The 25,765-nt window shown below is 39.3% G+C and overlaps 1 protein-coding gene across 1 annotated transcript in view; it reads left to right on the top strand.

Moving 5' to 3' along the window:
- The window catches only part of LOC131668942 (lachesin-like), a 944,221-nt gene that overhangs the window by 342,966 nt on the left and 575,490 nt on the right, over positions 1-25,765 (top strand). The window contains exon 4 of the mRNA XM_058943448.1: positions 3,677-3,835. Coding sequence (XP_058799431.1) covers positions 3,677-3,835 — 159 coding nt within the window. The remainder of the gene's footprint in view (positions 1-3,676; positions 3,836-25,765) is intronic.

The raw sequence follows: 25,765 nt of genomic DNA, 5'->3' as shown, positions 1-25,765 counted from the left end.
TTGGCCCCCTGGCAGGAGAGCACGCGCAGCTTCGCGTACTCCTCTATCATACAGTCTGCCGTTCTGGCCATGGTCTTCAGTTCTGCGTGGAGGTTCTTTTTTTCTAGAATAAACTCCACCAGCTTTTTAACCTTTCTCTCCAGGCTCTTGAAGCATTTATCAGCTTCACTGCGGTCTTTTTCTTTTTGATTTGATTGATTATTCTTCATGTTGGTCCCACGAGTAGCTAGGGAAGTTGTCGTCGATCCCACGCAGAGCCCCGCGTGCGTGGGACAAGGCTAGATACGAGGGAGTTTCGCCAGGTGCTCCCAAGGCTCCGTTTGGGACTCTCTGTTACCCCCGAGAGCCAACCAGGCTACATCGGCACGGGTCGCTTCACACTTTCAGCTTGGGGGGTCCATTACCCTGGACGGGGACCCTTTAACAGGGTGCTATCATCCGGACCAGATGAGCCTTGGTTTTTTAACGAGGTTGATACTCCTCCCCCTCCTTCTTCCCTGCTTCTTGAGTAGCAGGGTCCCGGGCTTGGGACCGGCGGTGGCGGAGTTGTGTGTGTGTTTGTGTGTGCGTGTGTGTGTGTGTGTGTGTGTGTGTGTGTGTGTGTGTTGTACGTGTCATATTTCGAAAACTACTCTGTTTAAAATTATTTTATCCTTACAATCGATAACTGAATAAATTTTACATAAAAAAAAGTCCTGTTTACAATATGCAAATGATAATTTATATGAGATATACAACATGAAACAGTAAAAATGTGAATTTTCAGTAGTACACTGAATACGGGAGCATAAGGCACGAAAAAACATCGCCTGATCTTTCTGCAATTGAAGCTGTTTGGATTTCATCTTCAATACTGAAATTGTTTTGCAATAATTAGATTCATTATAAAAAGTTGTTTATTTATATCGCCTGTTCTTATATGTTAACGAAATCAATATTCTCACAAATTATAATAACATTCATAAAAAAAAAAATTAAAAAAAAGAACAGACTATTGAAACCGCGTTTACCACCACTTGGTAAGATTTGGACAATGGCAGAGTATTTTGACAATAGAAAAACGCAATATATATATATATATATGAACGATCATATGTCATTCATTCGTAATGGAAATATACTATTTACAAAGAATTATTCACATTTATAGACTTTTAAAGGTTTCAAACAGCATTTTCACTTCAACCTTTTGAATTCGCTATCTTGAATTCAGGAAAAATCTCAATGCGATTTTGAAGGCAGATACTGATGTCACCCTCTTAATTATTTCCAAAAATTGGGCTCCCCCCTCTTTCATGTTAAAAATTTGACATTTTTTCAGAAAATTTTTGTTAAAAAACGTAAAATTACTTTTTTTAGGAAAATTTTATATTAATTTTAATGGCAGCATTCGATTCAAAGACTAAACATTCGGAATTGATACTTCACGATATTTTTTTTATGCGTTTAGTTAAGAAGTTATGGCGTTGAAAGAAATCTCAGTAAAATTTTTGTCATCTTGGTTCGAAATGGATTAAAGAAAATTATTCAGTATAGCATCGTATCCACTGTTGTGGCATTATTTTAACATTCGCCAAAGATCATTATCATATGATTAATTTGATGATTGATAATCAACGATGATGAAAATTTTATTTATAATAAAATTACTATTTTATTTACCTTCAATCTTTATTTTAATTGAAACTAAACCAAAATAAGAAAAATACAACGAAAAAAGAAGAAATTTTTAAATATTTTTAATGATTTAAATTCATGATCTCATGAAATGAAATTAACTTTTGTAAAATCAAAATTGGTAATGATGTATACTGGCGAGTTCATTTATTAAAAAATTTCATTTAACTTTACGAAAGCAGAACCGAGAATGAATTTACAACATTGGTGTTATAACGGAGTTTCTGCTCAACGCAAAGCCCGATGTTAAAAGATAAATAAGATTTAATGACGACGGGGAAATGTAGTTGGTTGCGGATTACGACAGGGCTATTCGAAGCCCGGCCCGGTCGATCAGTAATGTCACTTATAAGGTTTTTCTGCCCATGGGCCCACAGAGGCGTCGTAGATTCTTGTAGTGCTTTGAATCGCGAAAATAACGTAATGTAATCATCAACGCGGGAAATCGCCAAAGGAAAGGGCGAAGAAAGTCAGGAACGCATAGATAATAAGAAAGTGAGTAACATAAGAATAAGAATAAGATATATAATTGAATATAACAAAAAAAAGGACTGTTTACAGAGCCGTCGTACGCAGTGAAAGAAAGACAAGCTTGGCGTAGTACAGAGAGAGAATTGGTAATCAAGCGAGTATTTACATGTTGATGGCGCTCAAGAAGCTACGGGAGAGCTACAAAGAAAACACGCTCGCCGATTGGACAGGAATCTCGCCGTGCAGTGGCTCGAATAGCTGGACGCAATCGTACTAACTTGCTAGGTGCACACGCAATTACTTAGTCAAATAAATATCACCCAGTCATTGCCCACGAGCACTGTACATGCACGCTGGAAATATTCTAGCTCGAAAACGCCGCAAGCTAAATCGGCAGGATAAGAGTTTTTACGGCAGCGGACATGAACATAAACACGTGCGTCCAGCAGGACGACGAAGCTATGATCTCTACCGCGTGTGTCCGAGTGCATCCTTAATGAGTCGCCAATCAGGACTTTTCTTATTTCACACGCGCTACTCTCTCTCTCTCTCTTGCATGTTCATGCGGCAACTACGCATGTAATTAGATAGTATTGCCAGCCCCGCCATTTCAATTAGTTGTTCGATGCGAAGTATTGGCTGACAGTATTGCATGCTGATTAATAGTTTTGTAAATTTTGTTTCTCTTCTTTCTACTTTTATTAGTAATGCGAATCTACTTAAATTTGTTTTTGTGAGAGAAAAGTAATTATATAATTTTTGTCATATGCATGTATCAATTTTATAGTTTAACGACTAAACGCCTCAAAATTAAGCGTCTGTCACAATGATTTCAAAACCCGACTTCTTTTGTATTCTGAATTGAGCTTAGTGAGCGATTAGTGCGTACAGCCGCGCACTATTAAGTCGTGGGTGCATTCGCGTCTCCTGAATTCCTCCTTTAAATAATTTGTGCGTATAGTTGCGGGTAACCGTATTGGTGTTGGCCGGATATTTTCGTTACATAGTTGCATTGTTTGAGAATATAATATCGTTCTGATAGTATTTTTGAAATTTATATCTCCAAAGCGAGCCATACTTCTGTATATTATAGGTCTCTTCTCGTAGTACGTCTTTTTCGAGGATTTGAATACCAAGATATGCAGGAATATTGCATTTCAAATATTATTACAATTAGTTGAATAATACATTTACTTTGATGAATCATTTTAGCTATCTTTTACTATATTCAATATATTTTTATAATTTTTCATCTAATAAATTCCTATTGATTTCAATTGAATGCTCTTATTGGGATACTGAAATAGACTTAAACCAGATTGAGGATTTATGAATTCATTTGCATTTTTTTAATGTGATTTTATTCATAAAAAAATAATAATTAACTAATTCTCCTTTTGATAAAGAAATTAACATTATTCTTTCAAACACCACTTTGTTGTACTTCATTTTATGATGCTTGTAAAAAATAATTTTTTTATAAATAATTTCATTTTCCGATTACAATACTTAAACATTGTTTTCACAGTGTCACCAGATATTTTAAATAATGAGACGAGTACTGATATATCGGTTGTCGAAGGTGGAAATGCAACATTGACCTGTAAAGCAATCGGAAGACCTACACCTAGAATATTATGGAAACGTGAAGATGGTCAACCCATTTTACTCAAAAATCTTTTGTACAGTAAGTTCATAATTTGTATATTACTTAATTATGCACTAAAAATAACAGTTTTTTCTAAAAAGTCCTACATTTAAATGGATATATGAAACGCAAGGAAGATAATGATCTGATCATGAATGATTTTCGTTCACACTTGAAAATCAGAAAAGCGTGAGAAACTAATATTTTTAAATAAATAAGATGTTTAATACATATTTACTATTCTTATTTTAAATAACTAGAGTCATTTTAAGGTACCTAATTAATATTTTTGGACTGATGACAAGGAAATAAAATGATTAAACTAATCACTTGTAACGGGGTTGATTATCTAGTACAAACGAGGTTTTTTAAAGAACAAACTCCCATGATGCAGAGCTAACCGCCGTTCCGTTAAACACGTACGAGTATACGTGTGTTCGCCTTTACGTTTGATACTTTCGTTCCTATGTCTTCTTTCCAACAGAATTGAACTCACCTTAAGTAACCTGATTTGTGACACTCGATCTATCTTAGGTGTAAGTGACCTAATGTTTATTCCAACTAATCCCCTAGATGAAATCGGTTTAAAATTTAACCGGTGATGGATCCGTTAAACTAATAAGGAGCGAAATTACGTAATGCGGCGAATAAAATCAAGATCGTTTATAAGTCAAAAACTATAGTTTTCGATGGGCCGAAAGACTAACCCACGCGAATAGGATTTACAATGTTTAACAATGATACGGAGAGAGAGAGAGAGAGAGAGAGCGAGAGAGAGAGAGAGAGAGAGAGAGAAAGGAGAGAGAGAGAGAGAGAGAAAGAGAGAGAGAGAGAGAGAGAGAGAGAGAGAGAGAGAGAGAGAGAGAGAGAGAGAGAGAGAGAAGATTCGAAATTCGACCATGAAAACTAACGCTCGGCGCGAACACACAAACGGTCGCGATTGACAAAATACTATCGTCGATATTTTGTTACGCAGACAAAGGGAGGTGCGCATACCCTGTGGTGTAATTACGGTGATCAGCTGTAATTATTTTTTCAGCGAAATTAAAGGTGCTCCTCTGGAACCAGCTGCGCTGCCTCGTTCGCTTCCAATCTTCTGTTGCTGCAATTAATGCTGCTAACTACTTGTTGGTGCTGCTTATTCTATTTTCTGCGATTACTCACGTACGTATCCAAATGAATCCCAGAAAAACTTTTATTAGCAAAACGGCAAATCACAGTGGAAGAACTATTTGGCGGTACTCTACAAGTAACAGCTGAGGCTTAACTAAAACTTTGAACTTACGTACGCCCTCTCTCTCTCTTAAACGTTCGCTCTAGTATCGCGAGTACTACCGAATCGCGCACGTATCGATTGATCGAATAAACTATCGTTGCACACTTCAAAATAAAACACGTTTTGTAACGATATCTTTATTATAATAGTTTTAAAGGACAATAAAGATGGCTTCAAAATTTTTCTTGCTTATCTCCTTCACTTACAATTAGTTTTCTCATTTATGAGTCGCATATGGATGACGGATAAAAAATTTATTTTCACATCTATTTTTTCATTCAAGATGAAACTCTATATCATTGGTAATTCCCATGTACTCTTATTCTTGTTAATATACTATTATACATTTATTGCAGAATTCTAAAACATTATAATCAGTAAATTTTTTACTAAACTTTCTAATTTAAAATTTTTTATTCAGTAGATAAGCAATGTAAGTTTTAGGACAATGTATAAAGGATATGACGTTTCGGGATAAAAGGGTCAGATACCTGTGCTGGGCTAGCGTTCTCATAGGGACACATTATTTTTAAAGATAGTATTTGGTTAATCTGTTGGTATTGGTTAAATGATCAACTGGCGTCGTAGAAAGTCATTGCGTGTGGTGGGGAAGCACTTTGATTCAATCTTTAGCATCGTTTTATTGGATGAATTTATTTTTCAAGAAACATAATTCAATTAAAAGAAAAAGAGTTTTTCTTTTCTGCATTAACTATTATACGCTGCTCTGTATGTCAACCAAGCAATAGACTATAAGTTACAGTTGCATGTATTTTTAATGTATGGCTATTGACAAAAAGAAGATTATAATTTTTCTACCGTTTGACTTTGGCTAAGCATTTGACACCATATCACCTTTAAAACTTTTGTGCAGGCTTTACACCCCTACCTCCTCTGGATCTACTCTTCTGCGGCTGAGGTTCTTACCTGGCTGGTAGCACTGAAAGAGTGGAAGCTCGAACTGGCGGGGCACCAATTCAAGGATATCACAGGATTCGATATTGAGACCATTCTTGTTTATTTGTATGTGAAGGAGCTAAAGGACGTATTAAAAGGACAGGAGGTTTCTCACCTATTTTATGCTGATGACTATAAAGACTGTTATATTCCCGTGAGTTTTCGGGAGGTTTTATCCCGCTAAACTCCTAAAAGAACCCTGAAATTACGATCTAGCCAGTCGTCCTGGATAAAGTCAAAGTCAAGTGTAGAATTATCTGAGCCATAGGTCTTGAGATAACGATACTAATTGACTTCGGCGGAAACAGTCCCTCTCAGTTGTACGTAAAATTGTTTCAGCCAGGGGTCTGGGGACAACGATACGCTACGATGTGACAACAAAGTTCTATAATGCTGGATCAATAAGTCCTTAGAAATTCCAAGAGATGACGCATAATGCACGATAACATACATTGCATTAGTAGGTGTTACCTTGAAGTAGAGTGCTTCTAGGGTTTCCAACAGATCCATCAAGTGGTTTCGTTTTTATCGTCAATCAAAGTGAACAACATTTCCTCATTGTTAATAATGGAAAAAGTGAGTTCCGAGTAGTGATAAAACATTTCTATTTAAAAGATCTTACACCGGAATAAATCAAAGCTGAGTTAGATGCAATTGATTGTATACTCGTATATGCCCCTACGTTTGCAACTGTTTACAATTGAGTAAATGAATTTAAATGTGATCGAACATCGACTGCAGACGAAAATCGTTCAGACCGTCCTATAGACGAGAGGACTCCAGAAATTATCAATAAAATACACAATATGGTGTTAAGTGATAAAAGAATAAAATAAAGCCAAATAGTTGAGACCACAGGAGTTTCAAAATGTAGCATGAGAAAAATTTCAGCAAGATGGGTGCCGCGTTTCCTCTTAGCTGAGAACAGATGCAGTCATATGGTAGTCGCTGAGGCCCTGTTTTCACGCATCCACCGTAATCTGGATAATTTTCTGCGTTGATTGATAACGGTACACAAAATATAGATACACCACTACACACCCGAGACGAAGAAACAGTCAAAACGGTGAATTATGAAAAGTCACTCAGTTTTGAAGAAGGCGAAGACAGCGAAATTGGCCGGCAAGGTTATGGCTACTGTTTTTTATGATACACGCGATGATGATGATCTTTATCGACTCTTTAGAAAAAGGACAAACAATAACCGAGAAGTATTACTTGTCATTATTGAACCAATTAAGCAGAAAAATAAAAAAAAAGCTTCCTCATTTCAACAAAAAAATATTCTGTTTCATCAAGACAATATATTAGTGTACACTTGCGTAGTTTCAATGGCCCAAATTGAGGAATTGAAGTTTGAATCAGTAAACTATCCACCGTATTCTCAAGAATTGAATTTCTGTGATTTTTTTTTATTTCCAAATATAAAAGAAGTGGCTCGTCGGACAAAGATTCATCTCGAACAAGGAGAATATAACATAAACAAAAGGTTTTTTTGAGGAGTTTCCAGAATCATTTATTTCTGAAAAAATTGTTAGTCTACCTTTTTTTAAGAACTTATTGGCCCATCCTCGTAGTATAACATTTCTTAAAAGAATCTAAAGTATTCTAAAATTTGAAAAGTTGAATTATATGTCTATAAATGTTTATATTCTTAAAAAATATGGAAAATAACTTGAAGTGTCACCATCTCATTTAACTAGTTTAAAATAAACCAGACGTTTATTTTCTTTTACTTTAAATTGTGTGTATTGATGAATATGATAACAAAAACAAAAATATTCATAATGAAGAACCATTTTCAATGAATTCCATTATATTTGGATAGAAAATTTATATGCTCTTGTTAGAATTAAAATAACTACACATTGAAAAAATCTATCTTTGAGAACGCTGCATCTAAGATTTTCCTGCTGAAGATGATTTGACAGACTTAGAAAAAAATTTGACAAAGCTTTAGGATGAAGAATGATATGTTCTTCATTATCGAGCGCTACAACAGGCTCTGAAGTTTGGATTAAAACTCAGAAAAATTCATAGAGCGTTTTAATTCAATAAAAACCTCGGACCAAACCTTATATAGATTTGAATAAAGAAAAAAGGAAGCACGCTTGAATGAATTTGAAAAATTATTTAATAAGCTGGTGATAAGCTGATTATGAAGAACGAAAGAAAATGAAAAGACGTTAAATTAGTCAATCGAAGACTTGATCGATATGATCGAGAAGCGCGAATTGAACAACATAGCTTCCAGAGTAGCTCTACCTTTCAAAAATTTAGTTGAAATACATTTATCGTGGACAACTATTAACATTAGAAAATCAATATACACAGATCTTTGTGTGTTTGACCTTTCAAAGACATATATATCTATGGGTTTCACTAATGAGTATATGAAGCATAGAATCGGTAAATAATGTAAGCTAATTTTTACTTATACTGACAGTCTCCGATAAAAAATGCAAAATGTTGGTATAAATGGGATTATGAAATAAGATTGCAATAAAATTGATATGGCTCAGAATCTAATTGAAAATCGATTTTATATGCCTGTAATACAGAAAAAAGTTTTGTTTATAAGAAAAGATCAATGTAATGAAAATATTATGAAGGTATTCATTGGCCTACGGAGTAAAATATATAATATTGAAGTTGAAAGTCAAAAAATTTCAAACAGACGAAAGATGTCAAATCCTATATAAATAAGAAAGTTATAATGCATGAAGATTATCATAGTTGTTTCATAGATTTGAAAACCATAACTCGTGAAAATGTAATATACGAAATAGATGACATCACGTATGAACTGGATGGGAGGAGATGATAGCTTTAAGCCCTTTTAATGATAAAAGGTGCATACTCAATAGTAATTCAGATACACTTCTATGGAGACATTATAAAACAATAGAAACCTCAAAACTCGAAGATAGAGTTATAAAGCTACGCCGAAAGAGAACTGAACAAAAAGTGGAAGAAACAGAAAATGACTCCAGAGCATACCAGCATGAAAATTTAGTTGCATCATTAATCAGTAGAAGTCAATAGATGTCGCTCAATAGAGATCAGTATAAATGGGGGAAAAGAGGATCTTAGAAAGAGGAAAAGATTGGAAGATAGTTCGAATAAGAAGAAAGAGAAGGAAACTACAGCCAGAATCTTAGGATTGGAAAAATGATTACTGATGAAGAATAGGTCTAAAAGGGAGACTGAGAAATAAGAAAGCAAATACGGCATCTCAAGCTCTGAGGGTGGAGATGTAGCTAACTAAGCTGCAAGCTCACCGAAGTCGAACACAGTTTAGCAGTAATAGCTTGAAACAGCAGCCTTATTCTCCTCCTTCTCATCATTCTTCAGTATTCAGTAGCACACAACCTGAAGTAAGTTATTTGCGTAATTATCCTAACGGATCATTTCTATGACATTAGAACGTCCATTTAATTATATCGCAATTAGAAAAAGACCATACCTATATGGTTACTAAAGTTAAATGGCTAATAACAGATGGACATAGTGTAGTAGTTACAATTGATGAGAAATTTGATGTGTTTCTGCCAAAACGAATGAGTTTTACTCTAGAAAAAGACCAGAATATGATAATGAATAGCATAAAGCCTGTATAAAGGAAGAACTGTCTCTATCGTCAATAAGGCTCGAGCTTTTAAGTTAAAAACAACATATATAGTGTTTAATAGACATAATCTTTTGTATTATTAGTATTGTAAGACATTTTGTAATAGATATATAAAATTATTAATTGAAATCAAAAAAGGTATTTCAATTCATTAATCCAAATTCTTTTTTTCTCTTTTTAGACTGGTAACATTGGTTACTGGTGTTTTCATTTCATTAAGTTTTGGCTGATTGTAAAGGGCTGTAACGATAGTAGTGGACGGCGCAAAAGCATCAACGGCAATCTAATCCTCTTGCGAGGAATTTGGCGATCAGGAAGGTCAAACGATATTTATTTTTACGCAGGGCTTAACGATTACGCAAAGGAAATTCGTGTCAATCTAACGCGCGTACAGGGAATTTGTCGGTCGCACGTAGGTCAGACGACACTCATTTGATGTGCGAAAATTCGAAAGATCGCACAAAGGAAACCAGGGCAAACTGACGCGCGCGCGAGGTATTCATCGGTCTCGCGAAGGTCGGAAGGTACTCATTCACTGCACGAAAACTCAAGAGATCGTATAAGGAAAAATTGATGGCAATCTAACACGCGCGCGAGGAATTTGTCGGTCGCGCGAAATCAGACGGCATTCCCGGTAATACGCGAAGATCTAAAGCAAATTTCAATATGAGACAGGCGGCAATCTAACATAAGCGTGAAATTCATCGATCGCGCGAAGGTCGGACGGTACTCCCATTAACGCGAGGTCTAGTATAATAAGAGGGTGAGAGAGAAGTACTCACTTTTCGTTTTTTTTCTGTTACTCGTTTGCTTTTCTGCTGCTGCTGTGGCTGCATATTATGCTGTTACTGCTTCTGTGTTATGCTGCTGCTTCTGTGTTATGCTGCTGCTTTTGTGTTATACTGCTGCTTCTGTGTTATACTGCTGCTTCTTTGTCCTGCGCTCACTCTCACTCGCTTACTCCGGACGTCCGCGCGGCTCCAGAGTCTGGTGGTTACTGACGCAGCGGTTTGCGGCGTTGCGTCGCTTCTCCTAACTTGCTTCCCCTTAAAGTCGCGAGATTTCACCATATTGGTCGGCTTTGTTGCTAGGTCGGTTTTTTGGCGCCTAATTTCCCTATTTGTGAAGCACATAGCGTCGGTTTTATCCTATTTGCTAAACCATCCCTAGCCTGTTACCGATTGGTTGGTTAAGTAGCATCGCTTTAGCTCATTCGGCGATCTACCTCTATCCTATTACTGATTGGCTAGTCAAGTCGTGCATGTCGGCCAATTTCGCGTCGTTATCGGCTATCTCTTTCTAATATGCGCTCGTTGGCCCTATCGATTTTCCCTCGTTCGCGTCCGATCGGTCTCGTATCATTGTCTTGCTCCCTCTCACGCGCTCGGTTGACCCTCCTTGGTCTAGCCAGGTCTAACTCTAGCTTAATAGCAGTTGCTATGATCAGCAGATCTCAGTTGCAATCTTCTTCGTCGTCTAGCTTCCTGGGGGAGTATCGGTTCAGGTCGTGAGACCCTGAGGAGTGTTAAATCGCGAGGTCTCGGATATGCGCGGGAGGGCTATGCGGCATCAGCTGTTCGATCGCATCCTCTTTTCGGGAGCGGATTTCGTGTGAACTCAATAATAATTTAAGTGATGACGCATCATCACAACATATATATAAATGATTTCACATCGTTCTCTAGTTTACAACTACAATAGCTAGATATTGGCTTTAGACAAATCTTCCAATTTTCTGGATCTAAGTCTATCTTTTGGAGAAGTATAGCAATATATAACATGTTTAAATTTACATACATAAGATTCCTTTTTCTCCTTGGAAAAGTATGGAATAACATTTAAATTAGGACAAATTTCAATTCATTATAATTAAGTAAGAGGCCTGGCAAGAATGAAAGTTATTTAAAATTTATATAAATTATTGGTGACTAGCATTTAACATATAAGTTAGATATAATATTATATCATTTATTTTTATTCTATCACTTCTTCCAAAACTCTAAATCTGATCGAGTCCATCAGATTATGAATTTAATCAACCTGACGATAAAATAGAGAAATTTCGACTGTTAATTAGAAAAATAGACAAGGCTAATAATTTACCTCCTAAAAATTTAACTTCTATCAACGCGGTAAAACATAAAATAATAACGAACGATATCTCTGTACATACGAGTATCCACCGGTATAAATATTCTCCAAAAAATGTAATAAATATTTAAAAATGTAATCGCAAAGCTTTCAGCAGCAGAGATTATAGAATCCTGTAATAGTAACTACAATATTCCTCTACTCGTCGTTCCGAAGCATGAAGACTAATGGAGAGTTATGGTCGACTTTAAAGAGTTGAACGAAATAACAAAATGTGATCCCCACCCGATACCGAACTTAATAGCTTGATACAGTTAAATAGTTTAAACCTGTTCTCGATTCTAGACATTGCAGAGCAGATTGCACTAAATCGAGTTAGATCCTAAGGACCGAACTGCATTTTCTACCCCCTTCGACCGTTCTTATTTTGTCAAAATGTCTCTCAGCTTAAGAAATACGCTTAGCAATTTCCAGCGCATGGTAGATAACGTATTAAGAACCGACTATGGAAAATTTGTATTTGCAGAAATCAGTGACTTTAACATTTTCATCTCCTTAATCATGATAAGAAATACCTTTACATCACTGAAATATTTATAAGGTAAATAAAGTGCAACCCCAAAAAGTGTAGACCTTATCGCATAGAAGCTAACTATCTTGAATACGTGTTAACTCCCGTAAGAATCAAATCATATCCTAAGAAAACTGAAGCGATAGTGAAATTTATATTACCAGAAATCACAACGGCTGTGAAGTCGTTCCACGATTTGGTCAGTTACAGTGTCGATTTATTCTAAATTTGTCCAAAAGCAAAAATTTCTAATTCTTCAACAGATCTACTTAAGCAGGACATTCCATTTATATGGGACGAATATCATAAAGTCCCTTCAAGTATTTAACATATTGTCGGATTTCTGCACCTATATTGATACACCATAATTTTGAAGAGCTATTTATCGCAACCATAGATACAACGAATTATGCTATAGTAGCATTTTTAAGCCAAAAATGGAAAAATTTGCAGTTACTAGTTTGTTTAGTCCTTAGAATGCTTACCAAACCCGTAGTTACTTATAGTATAATAGAAAATGAACTACTGCAATAATCTACTGTAATAATAATGTACAGAAAAATTTCGATATTATATTTTCGCTCGAAAATTTACTACGATTACGAATCTAGTCCCTATTTTAGTTTCACCTGTGAAACCTCAGAAACCCAAATTTACATTTAAAGAGACAGAAAATTTTATCAGAATATGATTTCAGTATGGTCTACAATCCTAGTAAAGACAACAGCGTCGCTGATATACCAGGTCTGTCCGGAAAGCATCGGGCCTACGTTTATATCTTCGCGCCATAGCGTTCAAGCGACCTCTACCGGACAGAAATGTCAACAGTAAAGCCTCACGAATCTATTGGTTACTTACTGACACCTGCCGGACGTATAGTTCGTGCGAAGCGTGTCTTTGTTTACAGTGCCTTTTTCGCGTTCGTCGGATTTTGATATTATCAAAAATGACTGAAAAACAAGATCAACGAATTTGCATCAAATTTTGCTTTCAACTCGGAGAAACGAGTTCGGAAACTATTGAAATGATGCAAAAGGCCTTCGGAAGCGAGTGTATGAGCAAAACACGAATAAAAGAGTTGTATAAACGTTTCAAGGATGGTCGCACTTCTGTCGATAGTGATTCTCGTTCCGGCCGACCTTCGACGACAAAAACCGCAGATAAAATTGAGCAGGTGCGACTTGCAATCGAACAAGATCATCGTATGACTGTGCGAGAACTAGAAGAAGACCTTGGGATACCAAAAACTATCATTTCAGAAATTTTAATCAAAAATTTAGGAATGAAACGCGTGTGTGCGAAATTCATCCCAAAATTGCTCACTGCAGAGCAGAAGAACATTCGCTTAGAAATCGCTCTGGACAATCTGAAAATCGTCAATAATGATGATAATGTGCTTAGAAAATTTATTACAGGTGATGAATCATGGGTTTATGGTTATGATCCTGAAACAAAACAACAATCTTCACAGTGAAAGCATTCTGAATCGCCAAAACCAAAAAAAGCATGTCAAAGTCGGAGCAACGTTAAGTCAATGTTGATTGTTTTTTTTCGATTGTGAAGGTGTTGTACATCACGAATATGCACCAACAGGTCAGACAATCAATAAAGAATACTACGTTCAAATTTTGAAACGTTTGCGTGATGCAGTAAGAAGAAAACGGCCGCACGTTTAGGAAAGTGATGACTGGCTTCTCCATCACGATAATGCGCCAGCGCATTCATCAAATCTTGTGCAGCAGTTTTTGAGCAAACACAATATCGCATTGCTTCGACAACCTCTATACTGTCCCAACATAGCCCCTTGTGACTTTTTGGCTGTTTCCAAAACTAAAAAAATCACTCTGTGACGGTGTAGGCCCGTCATGGCCTGCACCGTGTGCTTGCCTCCCTCTCCTTCCTAGGCAAAGGCCCACGGCCGGCATCAAGCGCACGTTGTTATCACGTGCCTGATGCCTGCCCTTTTATTTTTCAGCTGCGCACGAGAGCGGTGGAAGGAGAAGCCGTGGACGCGACGACGCGCTCGAGTATTGAGAGTGCGAGAGAGAGAGAGAGAGAGAGAGAGAAAAGCAATAGTTTGAGTGTTGGGCTTGGCGCGCGGCACTTGTCGCGACGGGCATTGCCGCGTGCCGCCGATTAGGCGAGTGGTGGGAGAAAGCGTGAGAAGCCGGCTCTCATGCACTCGCAACGAGAGTGACGCGACGCGCGCGACAGCAGTCAGTCGAGAGTTAGCTAGTGACCATCGCTGCCTGCCCTTTGTCCGGAAGAAGTCAGCATTCCTCTGCAGATCGGCCGGACGGGACTTCCTCTGCCAGCGACGCAGCAGCTGCCCTGCAAGAAGCCGTCACCGAGGCAGAACCCGACAGCCTTTTTCTGCCAGATCGCCGGCCACGCAGCAGCGAGGAGTTTTCCAGACTAGCCGCCGGTGGGACACCTTCAAGGCTGCCAGCAACAGCGACGTCCACCAATTTGGTCACGTCACCGATTCCTCTCTCTCTCTCTATATCTCTGTCTTTCCTCGGCGATTCTCACGGTTCGCGTTGCTACGCCAGGCTTTCCCGAGCCGGCGTAGTTTTCGGCAGTGTGTAAATTTAAGTAATTGTTTGAGCCGGTTAATGAGGTGACATGGCGCTAACGTGCCGGTCATCTCGTTTAGAATAAGTTCGCGTGTTAATAGTAATAAGTAATTTGTGTTCTCGTCGGCACTCGTGGTAGTGCGTTTATAATAAACGTGTGTTAGCTAATTGTGTGTGAAGTTATTTTGCCCGCTGTTCTCCTTCCTGCTTTGCTTGGAGCGATACACCGCCTCCCTTGCCTTCCCCCTTTATAAATAATTGGTAATAGTAGTGAATATATCGGCATTGCACGCCGATTGCACGCTATTACAACTCAAAGGACACCGATTCGATGACAAAACAACGGTTGAAAACAATGCGACGCGTATACTTAAGGCTATCCCTAAAAGTGAGTTCCAGGACCGTTTTGAAAAGTGGAAACATCGATGGAACCGTGTTATTCAATCAAGTGGGGACTACTTTGAAGAATGCCACCCACCAGATAATAAAGAAGAACGCTAGCACAAAAATATAAAGGTAGGTCCGATACTTTCCGGACAAACCTCGTACATCGGCTGACTGCGCCGCTGGCGGCGGTCGAGGCGGGAAAAATTGACTATTACTTACACTTATTTTTCCCCTCCCCTTGTCTCGTCGCAAGAGTTGCAGTAATCCAGGGAACATAAGAGAAGAGCTCATAGACAGAACCGTTACACTGTCATGAAAAAATAAATTGATATATTACAAAAAAAATTTCAATTTATTTGTTCATATAAAGAGTACAACATGTTGTATGTAATATTGTGTAAAGATATTTATGTAAATATTTAATGGATATCATACTTGAACAAACTTCTACATTAAAATATGACAATTAAGCTTCAAAGATAACTCTGGAGCATGAGGCACTACATGACGATTATCTACTTCATAATCATTAGGACGTAAATATGTTATTCCAGTATCTCTTCGGCGATGAAAAACGCAACTTTTTTCATCAATTATTATTTCTTCTTGAATTTGTAGAGTATTTTTTCGAACATTTCCCATCAATAATACACCAACCTCCACAAGGATTATGTATCATATTATTCATTTCAATTAACACGGTTTTCTCTTTTTGGCTAAAAACAATTTTTCCTTTGAAAAAAATCTGGAGGCTATCCTCGCAGACCTCACTTGATCATATTCTCCTGCTTCCACACATTCGAATTTTCCACTGTACTCGACTCGCGTAATAACATGGCGCTTACGCTCTCTCGTCCAACGATATTCAATGCTTACCAATATAGCGACGCTCTAACTAGGAAGGTAAAAGAAGTGTGTGAATCGAGTCCAATGAAACTGTGATATGTTGTAGAGAACTAAAAAATAAGCGACACGTATTTTTTTTATGTGCTAATAAACGGTTTAAAGGGTCGAAAACTACCCCCAAAATTCGACCTCCAAAACCAATTTTTCAGTATATCTCCTTTCCTATACAAGATTTTTCTCTGAAAACAATTGATAAATATTTTTTACTGAATAACAATATCATATAATACATTAAGGTCCGCAGAGGTGGCATTCCTTATTTTTCAAGAGGGCGAAAGTTATTTTTTTCTTGAATTTTTGTCTCGGAAAAATACAAATTTAATCCAAGGTCAACGAAACTTATATTGTCCTAAAGGACATTGAACACTAAAGTTGACATGTTTCGGCTTTTTTTGTTTTTATACGATATAGGGGATAAACTAACCTTAGATAATTTTCATTCTTATTCGAGTAAAGCGCCGTAGATTTCAATGGAATTTCGGTCGATTATAAATTTGCAGAAAAACAAGAGATGAACATTATTTTATATAGTGATAAATGTTTTAAAAGGGTAAAAACAACCTCTGAAATTTGTCTTTAAAGTACATTTTCCAGGGTATCTCTACTTCTACGTAACAAATTTCCAAATTAAACTGGAAATTGATTGTTACTAGTCAACAAAATTATGCGCCATATCAATCTTCAAGGGGTTGCATCCCCTAACTAACGTAGGGGTGGTTAAGATTAAAAACAATTTTTTTCTAAAAGAACTGAAAACGAAATTCAACAATACTAGTACTATTTTATTAGAAGTTACGTTGACTGCTAAAGTAGACTGGTATGTATAAGCTACTCGTAATTTTTATTTAAACAAAATGCTGCAGATCACTGATTTATGTGATATATTGATGTATTATAGAAGGTCAAAAAGTACTGACGTGTTTTATATATAATGATTAGTTTTCTAGAAGAATAAAATCTTCTCTTGAAGTTTATTGGTAAAATCCGTATTTTATTGATTGGTTTAAATTATATTTTTACATCTGATCGACTTTTTAAAGAGATTTATAAGTATACTCGTATACTGAAATGGAAAACTCTAGTCACCGAGAAGTTGAACAAACACTTTTAACGATTATAACAAAAAAATTTATCGTTTAAATAAAAATGTATTCCACGTGAATTAATTTTTTGTTTGATTAAACTTTACGTAAAGACACGCTAAAGACCAACTTTCAATAATTTAAATGAATCTTTTCGAGGTAAATACATTCGTAATTTTAATTAGCTAAAATAATTATTCTTGAATTTTAATTTTTCAACCCGAAATCTTTTATTTGAAATTCTTGAAAAATCAAAAGTACTATTGTTAATTGTAAATACTATTTTTGCGCTATCAAGTTGTTATATATATATACATATTAAGATATATATGTAGTATAGAGCGTAAGCAAGCCAGCTGTGGCAATAGCGTAAGTGTACTCGGGCGCTAGGGTAAAACGGTCTGCGCGTATGTGTGTGCCTCAAGATATGTGTGTGTGTAAGTCGAGCGAGCGGCTGCAGAGCGAGCCGCAGACGGACTAAAAAAATGGCTACCATGCTTGTAACACGCTTGACATTCATTGCATCAGTATCTCAATAAATCTCGGTTATTAATGTACATCCATTCTTAATTATTGCTCCTGCTTATTTCTCTGCCTTCCCTTTTGTTAGATACATAACAAAGTTATACTTTTATGTTACATAAAAAATAAACATGTACACGTTAAACTATTAAATTATATTGTATATAAATAATTTTCTTGATAAATATTCGCTTTTTTCAATGCTGTACTATAATTAGAATAATATCTATGGTTGCATGAGAGAATCGAATAAGTGACTTATTTGTGATTTTCTTTCTATCTTTAAAGTTAGAAAAATATATTAGATAGATTCACTTATTCGGTGTTTATTGTGATTTTTGCAGGTCTAAATTGGTTTTTGATTTTTTATGTAAATTATCGATCTTGATCATAATTGTAACACTCAAATATGAAGAATCCGATGATAACTTTATTTCCATACAATTGTCGCATATCCGTTTCTGCCTAGCAGCCATATGTATATATATACATTTATTTATACAATATTTTTTTGCTGCGAATATTTAGATATTTACAAACAATGCCTATTTCCATTCGTCGCAGTCTGTGTCACGATTGCTCGCGAGCGAGTTGCACGATTCGTTGTGTGAGTCAATTACCTTTTTTTTTTTCAAAACATTATTTTGACTATTATTCTAAATACTGCTTAAATAGTTATTCTAGTTTATTTCTTGTGAGAATTTGTTGAGAAGAAAGAAAGATTGAGTAGAGTAATTGACTTGCATGAAAGTTTTGGAACAAATAAGTTAGTTTTGTGTTTCGTATCTGTACTTGTACAAAATATAGATTTTCGCACGTTATGTTATGGTTCTATATGAATACGTATAACTAGCTTATTTTTTTGTTGCTTACAAAAAAGTTTTGCCTAAAAGTATAGAAATAGAGACAACTTTTGACTATTTAAAATTCTCAAAGAGCATAATACGTGCATCTAAAGTTTTTCACAAATCAATTATGATCATTTATGTGTTAAGTCTAAAAGATTTTATCAATATTTATCCACACTTTCATGAACACATTATAAATTTTCAGCATTGAAAATGAAAGTTAATGCATTAAATATGATAAATATGCTTTTGGCTTACATCCAAACTTTCTCTATCCAGGAAAATTCTTACAATGTTAAGGAAATCGAAATCATTTCCAGATGATACTATTATATTTGCTAGAAGCAGATGATAATATAGATATTATTCTGGAAGAATCTTTAAATTTTCAAGAGGAGTTCAAAGACTCTAAAGCATATATTTTCGAGGAATAAAATTTGCATACACAACCTGAAGAAACTGAATTTTCTACAGATAAATACACTAGTGTGACGGCTGGCCATATATGATTAAAATTTTTAAAATTCACAAGAATAATTTTTCTAAGATCAACGGCAGAGTTGAAACCGCTTCCCATGAGCTGTGGGAACCGAGCCGAGTGTCGCAGGGAAATTCTTCTTGATAGTCTCCAAGCAATAGAATCTATAGTCTAAATTTATACAAGCGTGCATTCATTTTTTTCAATACGCTATTCTGCCCTTCGTACCTTCACACTTACATATGAAGTGCATGCAGCCTCCGAACACGTGATCGCTGAGATGCCGATGAGAGAAGAGGGCCATAAAACTGCAATCTATTTCCCGTTCTAATTTTTCCCACCAAATTCTTCACTTTGAAAAAGACAAAAAAAAATTTTTTACCATTTAAAGAGAATGAAATAGAAATATTGAAATTATAAAAATTAACCTTTCACCTCCTATTATAAATAATTATTTATGGCTCTCCTCATTCTTTTATCGATTCACCATTTTCAAACATCAAAATATACAATTTAAGTTAAATATTAGGATCATAAGCAACAATAGTCTATAGTAACTAATAACTTAACACTAAGTTCAGACAAATTCACAAATATTATAAATTCGTTTATAATAATTAATCATAGAATTTTTACATTTTTGTATTATTTCAACTTGTAATCAATTCCTTAGTATTAAGTGATAATGTAAAATTACAATTATGTACATTCGTTTGCGTTAATTAATTAAAAATAATAGCGTCACTCTTGCTCTCAAAAATGATACTCTAAAAGCCATCTCTGGAGAAAAGGGCCCAAGTTTAGAAAAGAACCGCCCTCTCTCTCTGAACACTCACGCTCTTCGATCAATTACCTTTTTTGTACGTATTTTGATGAAAAAGAATTCTAAATTATCCAAAGCAATTAATCAAGATAAGTATAATTTTTCCATTGCATGATGAAACTCTGTCGCAATATTGCATATCAATGATAATATTAGCCGAATTCTGTTTTTATTTCACAATAACCGGTTCTGACGGCATCCTGTTGTTTTCAGCTTTACTGATAATGAATAAGCCATTCTTTTTATTAGTAGCTAATGAAACGTTCTTGTTGTTAGATGCATTTCACCAATACTATTAAACAGAAGGCATAGTTTATTCGGCGTAGATATTAATAAAGAACTGATTCGTTACTAATATTTCTAACCTTCTACGTAAGTTTTTTTTGAGATTATTTTGTTTATTATTATTATTTATGATGTATTTATAAGTTGTGACGGTAAACGTCAAATTAGCGCTAATAATCTAACGTAATTGCTGCCTGCGGGGGCAGCACCTACCGGGGGGGACGAGAAATGTAACGAAGGAATTCGGCACGCGAGCAGACGAAACGCGCGCGATTGAAAATGAACCAGTGAGGGTTTATCCATCATCACGTTCGCCCACATTTTTGTCGTCTACTACCGATACGCGAGCCGCCAAGACCGAAGTTCACAGACAGAGCGTCCGTACCGACACGACAGTGTGCGTGTGCAAGGATCTAGCGCTAGGTAGTCCTACGCTTCGTCACCACTGCAACCGGCGTCTGGGAACGCCGTTCAGCGAGCGAACGTTATTTGTACGGAGGGCCTGGCCATTGTCGCCTCATTGTAAGTACCGACTCGTTTGGTTTCTCTTGCTTGCCTGCTCGCTTCTCTCTCTCTCTCTCTCTTTACCGATTTGTTACTCTGTACGCTTTCTCTTTGATGCTTTATATATATTATTCTTATCCTTCTTACTCTCTGCGTTCTTTGACTTTGCGCCCGACTCTCACTCTCAATCCTTGGCGCATTCTCTGCGCTCGTCACTACTTTTCGCGCTTTTCAGCCACTGCTACCTGCGACACTCTACGCGGGCCACGAGGCTGCTTGATGTCGTGGCTGGTTAAAAAGACTTGGCCACACAGGTGCCAGTGCACCAGCCTCGTGGCATTAGCTGTTTATTAAGCCGAGCTGTCAACTAATCCATCCTCTCGATTGTAACGGCGGGTTAGCCAAAACCCCGTTATAACATTAACAAGTGCTCTCTGCGTGTTTATTCCGTAATAACTCCACTCATTGTAAATTCGTAGATTTGTTGGTTGACTGACACCTGTTCCCTCTTGCTCTCCGACTTTCTTATTTGGTATAGGTGATCGCGAGCGTATTTACGCGATCGTCTTAATAAAAATAATTAAACGGTAAGCAACCCCGTTACAAAGTACACCCACGAATGTTTATTTGTATTTATTGAAAAGAATTGAAAATACATTGATATGACGTTTTAATAATTAAACACAATTTATTAATACTAAATGAGTGTTTTATTCCATGCTTTCCAATTTATATCCCTATATAAAAGGGAGCCACCTTCTGAAAACAACTGGTAAATGTTTGTTACTGAATAACAATATCATAAGTACACTAAGGTCCGCAGGGGTAGCATTCCTTATTTTTCAAGAGGGCGAAAGTTATTTTTTTCTTGAATCTTTGACTCCGAAAAATAAAAAATTAATCCAAGGTCAACGAAACTTATATTGTCCTAAAGGACATTGAAAACTAAAGTTGATGTGTTTCGGCTTTTTTTGTTTTTATTCGATAAAGGGAATAAACTAACCTTACATAATTTTCATTCTTATTCGATTAAAGCGCCGTAGATTTCAATGGAATTTCGGTCGATTATAAATTTGCAGAAAAACAAGAGATGAACGTTATTTTATATAGTGTGTAACGGGGTTGATACCCTTTAATTAATTTATTCGCGTGATCTTACTGAAGGGCGCGCGTAATTACCTACGTCAAACACGAAAATCGGAGAGTAGGAGGGAACGGGTGTCAGTCAACCAATTATGGTTAACCAATATTATAATTAAGCTGGCCAGTTTACCTTTTAAGCAGTCGTACGAAGAACGGAAGAACAAGTCGCACTCTCGTTGCGGTAAAGTCCGTCTTTGTCGCGTCGAGGGAGCTCGCGCTTCTCGGATTCGCCCTCGATGGCGAAACTCCTCACTCGCACACTCTCGCACGCACTCACCTCCGTCAGGCTATCTCTTTGATTCGCCTTCGCACTCCAAGGAAAACTCGGGAAAACGTCGAAAGACTATGTGGCACGGCTCTGCGATCGGATTCTAATACTCGGTTTGCGGCTCTCTGTATCGGTAGTTAATCCTGCACTGGTTCATTTTCATACGCGCGCGTTCCGTCACGTCTCGTGCCGAATTCTCTCATTACATTTTTCGTCTACCGGTAAGTGCTGCCTCCGCAGGCAGCCACCAGGTTAGGCTATTAGCGCTAATACGACGTTTACCGTCACAGCCCCCTTCCAGTCTGGACCTATGGGGTCCTCGACAATAACAATATTAGCGCTGTCCCTTTTGAGGAGAGGAGGGGAAAGGATAATAAAAGATCATGTTCCATGTGATTTTTCGAGCACTTTATTGCATGTTGTTGTGGGTGTAGCCCTACCCACGGGGGTAGGGATCTTCACTGGGGCTGGTCGCTGGTCATCTCACGCCCTTCTGCGTTCAGCGGGGGGCGCCCGCGTGCCTCCCATCCCAGCCTCTCCTGGACCAGGTCGACGTGCTGCCTGACGCGGGGATACCGGTCTTTGCGGATCACCCCGGGGTAATGACAGACGTTGTACCCTTCCCATTGAGCGCGGGAGAGGGTGCCACGCGGGAGGCCTCGTTCTCTAGGGGTCAGTGGCAACCCGTCCCGCCGGTTCGGGGCGGACCACAACGGCCTTTCGACCGTGAGGTCCTCACCGGTGGACTCTCCCACAAGATTAATGTGGATGGGCCCCGTTGCTTGACCCCCATTGCTGCCGTCCACATTGACCACTAGGTTTCATCCACACGTCCGCGGGCGCCGGTGTGTAGTGGCCTCCGACCTGGTCCCCGGAGCCGCTGGTCTTGCTCCGATGACTGGAGGCTGGGAGAGGCCCACAGGTGTGTCACTCATCGGGTTCTTGAGGGCCTAGCGGTGATGGCGGTGGATCTCTTTTAGCGCCTGTGCGAACTGGCGCCGGCGGGACACCACCTTACTCCAATGATCCATATCATCGGGGCGGTGTCCTGCAGCCGTGTACGCGTCGTACTCCGCATACACGACTCGTTGGAGGGTGTTGAGGGTCGTCCAGCCTTGCTCGACCTCTCTCAACCCTTCCACTATCTCCTCCCAGGTTCGTTCGCCAGGCAAGGATGCCTGGCTAGTGAACCTGGGGCGTCAGGTCGCATCGGCGAAGCCCTCCTCCGTTTGGGTGCTAACGGAGGTTGGTGGGGCCTTGAGTGGGATGGCTTCCGCTGGAGGTCCGGAACTGGCGTGATCCCGGGCGTCGTCGACGCGCGCGTGGTGGTTTCATCGACGGGGAGCTCTTCTATTAGCACGGATGACGAGCTCTCGTGAGCTCGCACCCGTGCTTGCTCCTCTTCCTCCTTTTTGATGCTTAGGAGGTGTAGGGTGGCGTGGACCACCCCTTCTATGGCGGGGCCTAAATCTAGCCCGATGAGGGCAGCCGCCGCCTGCTAGAATTGCATGAGCGTGATCTGCATCCTGTAACAATCCCACACATCAGTATCCAGAATATTTTCCTCGGGTATCGAAGGTGGGCGCCTGTTCGGCTGCCCAGGGCCTTTGTCGCCGGGGTCGAAGGTGGGGTCCTTGGCGTCGGTCTCCCAGGTCCTTCGTTCGTAGGGCCTCGTGCGTCCGCAGTCGGTATTCTCGACGGTCTACCTCTCTTCCTTTTCCCGACGATGGGAGAAGGAACACGTAGATTCTGTCGATGCGGTGTAGTGTGTGTGGTTAATGCATACTTGCAAGGTTTCCCTCGTGAGCGCTTCACCGCGTTAGTTGAGGGGGTGATTATTGGGATCTTGTCGGAGGGATCCGGACGGGTGTGACGAGGTGAGCTCGGAGTTGTCGCGTTATTATTCCGGAATGTGTTATCCGTAGTGTCAGCGCGCCCGTTTCCGCGTATCGTCGTATCGCTCGCAGTAGACGGGACGTTCGTCGCCTCGGCTCTCTCGGTGGTAGAGGTATCGTCGTCCTCTCGTCGTCGGGTTCCATCCTCCGGTAAGTCGTCCTCCTGTCCATAGTAGGGCTTGAGGTCTTTGGCATGGGCCGATTCCGTGACCTCTTCCTGCTGGTTGGCAAGGCGGTACGAGTTGACTCCGTTTACTTTCGTGACGATAAAGGGACCTATGAACTTTGGCGCTAACTTCGCGGAAATACCCTGCGCCGCATTAGACAGTATGCGATTCTTCTTCCATACCCAGTCCCCGTCCTTGAACCCGGGGGTCCTGTGTTTGGCGTAATAATATCCATTGCCCGATTCGGAGCAAACTTTCCTCTCGAGCTACAAGCTCGTCCATTCGTCTCCGAAGAGTGTTCGGGGCTTCCGATTGCCTGCCGTAGTTGAGCATAGCAGGGCTGGTTCTCGTGGAACTGTGGACAGCAGTGTTCAACGCGAACGTGAGTTCGGGTAACGCTCGATCCCATTCCTTGTGATTCCCTCGCAGGTACGAGGTTATCATCGTCTTCAATGTTCGGTTAACCCATTCCGTAGGGTTAGCCTGTGGGGTATAGGTCGGGGTAAAGGTCCATTTTATCCCTTGGTCTCTCAGGTACCCGTCTACCAGCTGGTTGCGGAACTCGGTGCCATTATCGGACAGGAAGATCTTCGGCGCACCGAAGCGCAGGATTACCCTTTCCCGGAGTTCCTTCGCGATCGTCTTGCCGTTGGCAATACGAATGGGTGTGCACTCGACCCATCGTATGAATAAATCGATGAATACCAGGACGTATTCGTGCCCTCGAGGGCTCCTCGGACAGGGTCCGGCGATGTCGCCCGCTACCATTTGCCAAGGCGTGGACAACATCCGATCCTGCATGAGCCCGCGCGGCAGTCGTTGTTCGACCTTACACTGCTGACAAACCTGACACTTTTGGACGTAACCCATTCCTGGCCAATAGTAGGTCTGGGTGACGTGGGCGAAGGTCTTCTCGCGTCCTAAATGTCCCGTAGTCTCAAGGTCGTGGATCTCGAACAGGACCGTTTTTGGTCTTTCGGCGGTACGACCAGCTTCCAAGTGTCCCCGTACCGATCTCCGCTTTGGTAGTCACAGCTCGGCTTTTGGTAATACATCATCTTATCAATTACTTTCCAGTCCGAGTAGTCTTCCAGGTGGTCCTCGACGCGCCGGAACTGACTCGCGTACCAGGCACCGTCCCCTGACTTCGGTTGGTCCATTGCGCCAACCTCAGCCTTCGGGGGCTTAAAAGCGTGCGATAACGCGTCGGGCAACACGTTGTCTGCCCCCTTTCGATATTCGATCTCGAAAGTATGGCCTTGGAGTTGCAAGGCCCATCGGACTAGACGTTCAATCGGGTTCTTCAGGTTGTACAGCCACTTCAGACTGTTATGGTCCGTTACCACCTTAAATCGGTACGCCTCTATATATGGGCGGAACTTCTGTATGGCCCATACGACCGCCAAGCACTCGCGCTTCGTGGCAGAGTAATTTTGCTCCGCTGGGTTAAGGACTCTGCTAGCGTACTCGATGATCCGGTCTCCGTCTCCTACTCTTTGAATTAGGACGGCACCGATTCCCGTAGCGCTAGCATCTGTCTCCAGCACGTACTGCCCGTC

The sequence above is a fragment of the Phymastichus coffea genome, unplaced genomic scaffold (assembly GCF_024137745.1).
Source record: "Phymastichus coffea isolate CEN01 unplaced genomic scaffold, Cenicafe_Pcof_1.1 PCOF00007, whole genome shotgun sequence".
NCBI classification, from domain to species: domain Eukaryota; kingdom Metazoa; phylum Arthropoda; class Insecta; order Hymenoptera; family Eulophidae; genus Phymastichus; species Phymastichus coffea.
This window is presented reverse-complemented; position numbering and strand designations above follow the sequence as displayed.